This window comes from Citrus sinensis, chromosome 5 (assembly GCF_022201045.2).
Source record: "Citrus sinensis cultivar Valencia sweet orange chromosome 5, DVS_A1.0, whole genome shotgun sequence".
In the NCBI taxonomy this organism is placed as follows: domain Eukaryota; kingdom Viridiplantae; phylum Streptophyta; class Magnoliopsida; order Sapindales; family Rutaceae; genus Citrus; species Citrus sinensis.
In genome coordinates this window covers 38175976-38186943 of record NC_068560.1, presented here as the reverse complement: position 1 = coordinate 38186943, position 10968 = coordinate 38175976, and the positions used below count along the sequence as shown (strand labels likewise).

The 10968-nt window shown below is 35.8% G+C and overlaps 2 protein-coding genes across 2 annotated transcripts; both read left to right on the top strand.

Moving 5' to 3' along the window:
- Positions 1-600: 600 nt before the first annotated feature.
- LOC107176379 (auxin-responsive protein SAUR64-like) lies at positions 601-972 on the top strand. Its single transcript, XM_015528796.1, has one exon. The coding sequence runs from the start codon at positions 601-603 to the stop codon at positions 970-972; it is 372 nt and encodes a 123-aa protein (XP_015384282.1).
- A 9207-nt stretch (positions 973-10179) lies between these two features.
- Positions 10180-10902, top strand: LOC107176378 (uncharacterized). The gene has a single exon (XM_015528795.2). The coding sequence runs from the start codon at positions 10180-10182 to the stop codon at positions 10900-10902; it is 723 nt and encodes a 240-aa protein (XP_015384281.2).
- Positions 10903-10968: the final 66 nt, after the last annotated feature.

Sequence of the window (10968 nt, the reverse complement as noted above, 5' to 3'; positions counted from 1 at the left end):
ATATTTTGAGAAAAAATTTATCTTCACCCACATTGTTTGAATCCCAATGAAGATTCCAACTTGTGCCCAGCACGCACCCACCGTTGTGCCAAGTCATAGTGGCTCCATAATAACTATTTTTTTTTTTTTGAAAAATAATAATAACAACAATGTTGAAACGTAACAGTTTGAGCAAAATTCATAAAGATGAACGGTATTTCTAACGCTAACCCCAAGCCCTGGAAACATCAACAGAAAGTATTCACCCTAATGATTAAAAAAATAAAATATTTTTCGTTTATCGTCACAATTATTATTGTTAGAAGAGGCCGCATATCATTATCCTTGTGGCTTGTTATGTCCCACTAACGTTTTCGATCTTAGATCCTCAAAAAATTCCAAAACAAGCCCACATCTAAAACCATCTCCGCTGTCCAAGCAGCACATGGTTTCGGATGAAACTTGTGTCAACTCTTTTACTCGAACACATGTATAAATTTCCAAAGCCATCACAAGAGTCTTCAATGCTTCTATATTCTCTTTTAATTTGATTATTTTCATTACAAAACCTCCATGATTGGCTTGAAAAAACTCACTGTCATTGCTATGAAGTGGCGAAAAATGGCCGGCGTTGGTCGAAGATCGATTGCATTGCCCGGAATCAGCAATTGTAAGCAAGCTAACAAGGGCCATTTTGTTGTGTACTCAACCGATTTGAGACGCTTTGTGATTCCTCTGGCATATTTGCATACAAACATTTTCAGAGAATTATTTGAGATGTCTGAGGAAGAGTTTGGGTTACCCACTGATGGGCCAATAATTTTGCCATGCAACGCAGCGTTTTTGGAGTATGTGATCTATATTGTTCAGAATCCTGCGTCTAAAAATTTTCTCAAGGCATTGCTTGTATTTATGGTCTCTAGTAAATGCTCTGCTGCTGCTTCTTATCGGCTGATAAGTCCTTCCCCAATAACCATCCACAACTTCAGCTGATACTGTTCACTCTTCTATTTAAAACTGTTAATATATATATTTGTAATTTGATTCTTGTAATTTGATTCTTGTAACAAATAGCATTATTAGGGACATGATTGTGTTTCGCTTCGTGCTAGTATTTATTATGATTATTTCTTCTCGTTTATCACTATATATATAGAGTCATTTTTTTGCGAGAGTTAGAACTAGCAAAATTTGACACGACCCGATTACCCGACACAAATAAATGGGTATGAGTTGTTAAATTTTACACGATTATTAAATGGGTCAGATCCGGGTCGACACGATTTTTTTCTGTGTCGGGTTAGGGTTAAAATTCTTGACTTATTTACCCGATCAATGACCCGATTATATTTTATATTTTAAAATAATTTGCAGGTTCTTGTCGTTAAAACTCAAATATTAGAGATGATTTTCTCTTTTAATTTTATTCTTTGAAAGGATAAACATAAACACAATGTTTTATTTATAAAATTTTAAATACATTTAGAACTTCAATAGTGTAAGTGTGTAAAATATTAGTAGACATGTATATTTTATAATATTCATATACAATATTATTTACATATATATATAATTAAAACTTCAGTAGTGTAAATGTGTAATATTTTGTTAGATATGTATATTTTATAATATTGATATATTATGTATGTATGAATGTATATACGTATTTATGACAATGTGTAAATATTTGATGTAACTTTTGTTTAATATATAACTATTAAGCAGGTTATTAGGTAACCCAATTATTTTTCTGTGTCGGGTTTGTGTCACAATATTTTGACACGATTATTAAATGGGTTGGGTTTGGGTTAATCTAAATTTGACACGACACGACACGAACACGATCCGATAACTCGTTTTGCCAGCTCTAGTGAGAGTACTGTCATTTGGTTAAAATGAAGACGTCCACTAAAATACCAAAAAAGCACAGGTTTTAATACATTAAAAAATATATTTTTTACCTGTTAGTATATTGAAATCTGTTATTTTTATTTATTAGTGGTGTTTTTATTTTATTAAAATGAGAATTTTCTTATTATATATATATATATATATGAACATGGATAGCAAAGGTTAAATAAAAAAATTCTTAAAAACAACTTGGTCAAGTGTGCAACTAAGTTCTACTCCTTTAATGTTTTTTGTATGTCATTTTCTTCTTTGGGGTGGAATCATTTGGTTGTTGACGGTATGTTCCAAAACTTCATCTTTACCTATTCACGTTCTTTATTTTTGTCCAAATCTTCAATGTGATGATCCATTTCAGCTTCTGTAAATTTTGTGTCGATTTCATGATCAATTTTTGAGGTGTTAATTTTCAATTGCACTAAAACAAATCTAGATGTATTTCATGTCGGCCACCTGTTTGGCGAAATTCCTCATAGAAGAAATGATAAAACCAAAAAAAAAAAAAGCAATTTCATATGGAAAAGAGTTTTTAAAAAGAGGGATAATTCTAGCATTAAACAATGACAACAAAGAGCAATAGACAGAATATAAATTAATAACAAAATCTGAAAAAAATCAAACTGAATTTTGCTGCTGTTGAAATTTCTTCAATTGATGTGATGTTGGTGGAAGTAAACAGTGGCGGATCTAGAAGAATAATTTACCGGGGGCTAAATTAAATAATAGTAAAATATAAAAAATTAAAATTTTGAATATATAAAATATTTATTAATACATTTATAATTATTCTCTACGAAATTTCATATTTTAAAAATATTATGCAATAGACTTGTCATCAATATTATTAAATTTATTATTTCTTATATAAACAACCAAACTATCATTTATTTCATCCAATTCCAAAGATGATTATTAATGAGTTTCATTACTGAAAACGTTCTCTTTACTATTATTATAGAAAATGTAAGAATTAATTTTATTTTTGAGAATAGAAAATATTTTGGGTGGAGGGCTATCATTATTTTTAATTAAAATATAAGTTTTTATAATTCTTAAAAGTTAAAGTTTAAATTTTATGGGGTTTATAATTTATAGTGACTATTTTAATAAATTTAATGAGGGATAATTAGAAAATAAAAATATTTTTCTTTTTTATTTTTACAATTATTTTTTGGCAGCCCCCACTGGTCACATGCTAGATCCGCCCATGGAAGTAAGTGCCTAAGATGAAGGAGGAAGAGTCGAGGCGGAAAGCAAACACGCGGAGTCTTCGGAAAGCAAACGCAGGAGTTTTTGCCCTTTTGGAGCAAAAGATTTATTCCAAAACGATGTGTTATTGGTCAAGGTCAAAAAATTAAAAAAAAAGGAAACAAACAATAATTCTAATGTATCTTTGTGACAGATGGAAATATATTATTGAGTAAAATCTCAATTAAACACTGAATTTTAATTTATTTTATATTTTAATGTATTTGTGTGTGTGTTTTTTTTAAATTTATTTTCTATTTTATTAAAATAAGAAATCCCTTATTTCAAATTTTTTTATCAAAATAAAAATAATAAAAAATTCAATATTTTTGTTAATCTTAGGAATCGGCATATTAATTTCCTTTTTCAGCTTAATTTAATTTATACTAAGGTCATTTTTTTTAATATGTGTGTATTCTGGCCACTGCAAAAAATGAAAATGTTGTAGTTAGCTTACAAAACATATTGAAGCAAAAGATTCACATGGACTTGAATTTGTGCAAATGATTAAGCATGCCATTCACCTAATCAGTGACCATACGACATTTTTTATTTGCTACGTTAAATTATTTAATATGCAACCAACAAAATGTTGACTCTATTGGTAATGGAGTCTCCCTTAAGTGGCTTGACTGAGTTTGCTCCCCAATTCGAGTCGCAAGGAAGTCGTCTTTATTGGGAGAACATGTGCCTCCAGGTTCGAGCGGAGACTTCTAGTCTGGGTTGTGGTACGGGCTTAAAGGTGCCTCCCACAGTTGGATCCCTCCCCACGATACCTCGTGGTTAAGACAAAAAAAAAAAAAAAATTTAATATGCATTCATGTATATGGTATATGTATAGCACTAATTTTTTTGGGAAAAAAACAAAAAGAAGAAACGTTGGGTATTATTAATGTCACAGTGTTCTATTGAGTTGTAAAAGCTAATGAAGGAAATAATGGTTAATTTCACCAAAGAAGAAGTAAGTTTTGTTCATTTACCGTTTGAAAATAAAAATAATTTACATCATCTATCTGATTATAATTTTTCAGTCGACTTTCATCTTTAAAGTCTTTGCCATACTCTGAATGATTGATCCCAAACATATGAAAAACGGGTGCATGTCTTGACCAAAAGAAAAAGATAAAAAGAAGTCGTCTCTACCAAAAGTAGAAAAATTAAAAAAGAGAAAAATATCCAAAGCAACTTTCACATGCATATAAACAAATTAAAGTTGTGGTGATCTCAGAGCCACCACTGAAAGAGGTGAAAGAAAGCTTAATTTCATGGCAGGTTAAAGTATTGTTTTGCATGTGCAATAGCAAGCTACGACTGAAATGGCCACGTCCTTATCCATGAAGTGGTTTTGCTCCCCATGGCCATCAAGTTTCTTTTTCATATCCGTTGAATCATATATATATATATATATATATTATTGGAACTTCATGGGCATGGTGATAAATTAAATAAACATCATGATCCGCAGACAAATCACAGAGAAATTTTCAAACAAAAGCAATTTGGACAAGATTGAAATAAAGTTAGGAAATAAGTAACGAGGAAAGTTGACAAGGCGCCTTTTCCCACAGCGCACGAAGGGGTTTTATTAATGACTATCAATTTTTTTTTTTGCTGGCAGTATCGAAAGAGTATGTTTGTAGTTTTGAGCCCAACTAGACTGATCAAATTTTCTGATTTTTATAATTTTTTTCCTAAGTCCCGACTGATGATCTAACACTTAACTTCCAGTGAACTCTGGAGCCTGAACTTCAAGTTATGTATAATTCGAAGTATATAAACAATATAAAACACTCGCTCGTATTTTAATTTTAATTTAATCGTAAGAACTTATATCAGAGGAGAATCATTTTAGGTCCGTATATTCATAGCAAATATTTAACTTTAATATGTTTTCATTATGGAATCCCTTATATAAAGTAAAGAATAAGTTAAAAGATTCGGATGTAAGACTCTCCTTTCTTTTCTCAGAAATGAGGAAAGGTAGAATGGTAGCTACATCAGGCCTTCATGGCCTTGAGTATCACTCATAAGGAGTGTTTGGTGATTCTTTTGTCTTCCTCTTCCTTTGTCTTATTCCAAAGGGGTGGGTGAAGCTTTTAATTATTTTTTGCTTTTTGAAAATCCTCCTCGGAAGGTCAGGAGGGGTTGGTGAGGGTTTTTCAAAGCAAAATCCAAAATACTACAATAAATATCGTGGGCTAGTGGCTTGGAGATGGAAACGGAAGAGTTAATACGGAAGTGTCAAGCCATAACACTTGAAGGAGAGGAAACAGACAAATTTATTTTTGCGGGCCAGATGAAAGAAAAGGGTTCCAAAGTAGTTGCTGGTTGTCTTGTTGGAAAAATTCTTCTAGCGAGAGGGGTAAATCGTCAAGGACTCAAAACAGCTTTGGACCAAGCTTGGCGTACTGTTCATGATTTCAAGGTAGAAAGCTTAGGTAGCAACATATTCGTTTTTAAGTTTCTCTCAGAAGCTGATAAAAAGAGTCTTAAATGGAGGACCGTGGCACTTTGATAGAGCCTTGATGGTTCTCTAAGAACCAAAGGGTATTGGTAGTATCAAAAAATAATCTTTTTCTCATGTCTCTTTCTGGATTCAAATCCATAATGTGCCATTGATGTGCATGGATACTAGCATAATCCGAGAGCTGGGGTCGAGGGTTGGAAAGGTGGAGGATATAGGCATGGATGCATAGGGTGAATGCTTTGGGGAATTTGTACGTATCCGAGTTTCAGTGAATATTACAAAACCTTTGAAGAAACTTATAGTCCTAAAGCAAGAAGATGAAGAGGACATCCATTTGCTTGTGGTGTATGAATGATTACCTGACTTCTGCTTTTGTTGTGGATGCATTGGACACCAGTTCAGAGAATGTATGGAGTATAAAGGCCAGCAGAAAGAAAATTTACCGTTCAGACCATGGTTAAAAGCAGTATCATTAGCAGACAGAACCAAGCTAAACAAAGCAAGGGAGAAATGGAGTAGGAAGCACGAAAAATCTAGAGAAGAAGTTCCAGAATCGGATAGTGCAGAAATCCCAAACTCAGGTTCACCCAACTTAAACGTGGGTCATCAATTCGGATCCACATTGAATAAAGAAAGCATGGATATGGAAGGAGGGCTAATAAGGGAGGGACACATGGATAAGGGTGCTGTGACTGCTGACAATTTTGAAGGAAGCAAAAAAAAGCTGATGCAATCCAATGACAAAAAGCTGCACGGTGTAGCTAAAATTTCTGATGTAACAGGAATGCAGGACATACAAGAGAGATATTTGCTAGAAAAAGGAAAAATTGGAGGAAATGGAAAGGGGAATGAAATCTTGGCGGGCAAAGAAGAAAAACGAGCAAATGAAACGCACTCAACCCAAATGAGCTCAGAGGAAGAAGTTGTAGACGATGGGCTAAAGGCAAAAAAATCGAGGCCCAAATGGAAAAGATGGAAAAGTCAAGCCTGTGATACAAACAAAAAACCTAGTAAAGCTGGGACTTTGGTATCAAAACGATTATGCAGCGAGGTGATGTGGCCTAGTCCGAAAAAAAAAAGCCAAAACAGCAAGCCCTGTGAAAAAAGTCTTGGTTGTTAGCCCAACTAAGCCTCTCTCAAAAACTCTCAAACTCAGCTAGGAAGTAACAACTATGGAACTTATGGAGGTGCCTGAACCAATTATGGAGGAATTATTGGCGGAGGCTGGTTGTCAGCCCCGCCGAAAGCAATGAGTATCTTAAGTTGGAATGTTCGAGGTTTGGGGAATACCTGAACATTCCATGAATTAAAAGACATTCTCCAAAAACATCAGCCTCGAATTCTTTTTCTGTGTGAAACGAAATTGGAGTATGGCCACATGATGAATATGGGGAAGAGGCTGGGGTTAGATAATTGTTTTGCTGTAGGTAGAAGCGGCATGGGGGTGGTTTGGCAATGCTTTGGAATGAAGACTTGGACTTGGAGATTGCCTCCTATAGCAACCATCACATTGATGCTATTGTCAGAGGGGTAGATGGAAAACAATAGAGGTGCATGGGTATCTACGGGCATCCAGAGGCGGGGCAAAAAAGACATACGTGGACACTCCTTAAAAGGCTTGCAGGTCTATTCACTTACCCGTGGATTTGTTTTGGAGATTTTAATGAAATCTTAAACCCCAATGAAAAAATGGGTGGGAATGATAGAAACTTAAGTATGGTGGCTGAGTTTAGAGATGCAATGAGGGAGTGCAAGTTGGCTGACATTGAGTGTAGAGGGTACCTTTTTACGTGGTCAAATAGATGATTTGGTCCAAATTTTGTTAAAAAAAAATTAGATAGATTTTTTGGGTTGAAGGAGTGGGAAACTGGTTTGTCTGAACTGGTTGCTTATAACCTAGATACATGGTGCTCGGACCACACCCCAATTATGCTGAAAGTGCAAACCAGAATCAGGGGAGTGAATTTTCAGCGAAGAATGATATGTAGGCTGCATTATGAGGACATGTGGAGCCCTTATGAAGATTGTAAGCATATTGTTCAAGAAGAGTGGGAAACGAAGGCTTGTTGGGATAAAAATGATCTGGTTCAATGCTTTAACAAAGCAACAAAAGACTCAATGGCTCGGCTATTGTTATAGAATAGGCAACATTTTGGTGATAGAAAGAAAAAAGTGGAGCAGCTGAAGAAAAGGCTGGTGGAGATGAAGCTTAATCAAGTGCATTATGAAGAAGACAATGAGATAGTGAGTTTAGAGAAGCGAATTGAGAATTTGTGGATGGATGGGGAGATTTATTAGAGACAAAGGTCAAGAGTTGAATGGCTGAAGGAAGGAGATAGAAACACCAAATACTTTCATGCAAAAGCTTCGTCAAGGAAGTAAAAAAACAGAATTTGGGGAATTATGAACAAGCAGAACAGTTGGGTGGAAGATGAGGAAAAAGTGGACAAACAATTTTGTGATTATTTTGCCGAGCTATTCACCACATCCAATTTTAATTCTGACCACATCTTAGCTGCCCTTGGCGAGTTAGCCCCAACAATCACGGATGAAATGAATCAACAGTTGGACAGCTCATTCTCAGCAGAGGAAATTTACACAACCATATCTCAAATGAGTCCTACAAAGGCGCCGGGACCAGATGGGCTGCCTGCGGCTTTTTACCAGAAGCATTGGCATTTAGTCAGATATGGAGTTATAAATACATGTCTTCATATCCTAAACAATGGAGGTGACATTGCCCTTTTAAATCATACACATATTGCATTAATCCTTAAGGTGTCAAAACCTTCGAGAGTAACCGATTTCCGACCCATAAGCCTTTGCAATTTTATTTACCGAATAGTTGCCAAAACAATTGCAAATAGACTCAAACACATCCTTTACTACATCATAATTCCAACCCAAAGTGCATTCATCCCGAATAAATTAATCTTGGATAACACTATTATAGGCTATGAATGCTTGCATAAGATAAGACATAGTAAGGGGAAAAAACATGGGCTGGTGGCTCTTAAACTAGATGTCAGCAAAGCTTATGATAGAGTGAAATGACCTTTTCTGGAACAAATTATGCTGAGAATGAGGTTTTTGCGGAGATGGGTTGATCTAATCATGAATTGCATTACTATAGTTTCTTCTTCTGTTATTGTAAATGGGGTAGCAAAAGGATTATTTTATCCGCAAAGAGGCTTTAGACAAGGCTACCCATTGTCTCCATACCTGTTTATTATGTGTGCTGAAGCTTTTTCCAATCTGATTAGACAGACCGAGCATTAAAAGCTTATCTATGGGTTAAATTTCGGCAAAGACTTGTCTATTTCCCATCTCATGTTCGCAGATGACAGTCTAATGTTTGCTAGAGCAACGGCTGACGAATGTAGAAATCTAAAGAAGGTGTTTGAATGCTATGAGAGGGCTTCGGGTCAAATTTTTAACATGGAAAAATCATTAATGTTTTTCAGTAGCAACACAAAGCCGGAGCATGTAGCAGCAATAAAACATATTTTTCAGCTTAATGTCGTCTCTAAGCACGAAAAATATCTTGGACTTCCATCAATGATAGGGAAAATGACAAAGGGTTTCTTCAACGAGATAAAGCTCAGGGTGCTCAGCAAGATTTCGGACTGGCAGCAAAATTTTTTCTCATGTGGAGGTAAAGAGATCCTTATTAAAGTAGTGGCGCAAGCGGTTCCCACTTATGTTATGAGTGTTTTCAAGCTTCCTCAAGGATTGTGTCCCGATATGCAAAAGGAAATAGCCAAGTTCTGGTGGGGCTCATCGAAGGAGAAAAAAAAACATCCACTGGTTTAGGTGGGAGAATCTGTGCCAAGCAAAAATCAGAGGAGGTTTGGAGTTCAAAGATCTCTCATGTTTCAACCAGGCCCTCGTGGCCAAACAAGGCTAGAGGATCATCCAAAATCCAGGTTCTCTAGTGGCCAGACTCCTAAAGGCAAGATATTTTAAGTATTCATCTTTCATATAGGCAAATTTGGGTTCTAAACCATCTTACATTTGGAGAATCATTCTTTGGGGAAGAGAAGTGTTGAAGAATGGCTGCAGGTGGAGAGTCGGTAATGGGCAACAGATAAATATCCTTAATGGCAGCTGGATTCCTAGACCAACAACTTTCAAACCCATATCACCCCCAAATTTGCCAAAGGAAGCATCTGTGGCGGAGCTTATAGATGACAACAATTGCTGGAAGGAAGAGCTAATCTATCAACATTTTGGTAAAGATGATGCTGAAATAATTGTTCATATCCTCTCCCTAGACAGCAAAATAGAGATACTCTAATTTGACATTATGATAAGCGAGGGAACTATTTAGTTAGAAGTGGCTACCAGCTAGCTTTAAAGCAAAGGCACCAGGACATTCCCAGCTGCTCAAATCAAAACCCCAGTCAATGGAATATCATTTAGAAATTTATGGTCCCTGAAAAAGTAAAGATCTTCCTTTGGAGAGCGGCAAAGAATCTTCTTAGAAATTTATGGTCCCCGAAAAAGTAAAGATATTCCTTTGGAGAGCGGCAAAGAATCTTCTTCCCACAACAAAAAATTTAAGGAATAAAAGAGTGATGCAAGAGGCAACTTGTCCAATCTGCAATAATGAGATAGAGAGCACAACTCATGCCTTATTGTTCTGTAAATTTGCGAGGAAAGTGTGGAGATACTCCTCCCTGGGAATTGATTTGAAAGTTGAAAATTTCCCTGATGTTATTACTTTGCTTCACCACTCATACCAACATCATAGCAATCTAAATAGTGAGCTAGTTGCATCCTTTTTGTGGGTCATTTGGAATGCTCGGAACAACTGGCTGTTTAATGGGAAGTGTGAAGATCCATCACGACTGATAGCCAAAGCAATGTCTATAGCTGATTCTGTCAAACGAATAAAGCAACCAGAGCACAATTGCTCACTGGAATTGACAAGCATGCAGCAAAACCAATGGAGTCCTCCTAGTGAAGATTGGGTCAAAGTTAACGTGGATGCCGCAATAGATGAGCAAAATAATCTTGCTGGTTTGGGGGCTGTGATCAGGAATTACAGAGGCGAAGTGGTTGCGGCAGCAGTAAACACTGTCAAAAGCTTTGGAGATGTGGAGATGTATGAAGCAAAGGCTGCTCTGTGGGGAATTCAAGAAGCTATTAAGGCAGGGGCATCTTCAATCATTTTAGAATCTGACTCGAAGAGGGTGGTAGAGCTAATAAACAGCAAGCAAAGCACCTCAACAAAGCTTTTTTGGGTGATCTTTGACATTCTAGAAGCCAAGAAGAGTTTCCAGAATTTCAAAGCTTAGCATGTAGGGAGGACTTGTAATAATTTAGCTCATGACCTAGCTAAGTTAGCTCTTAGAAAGTCGGAA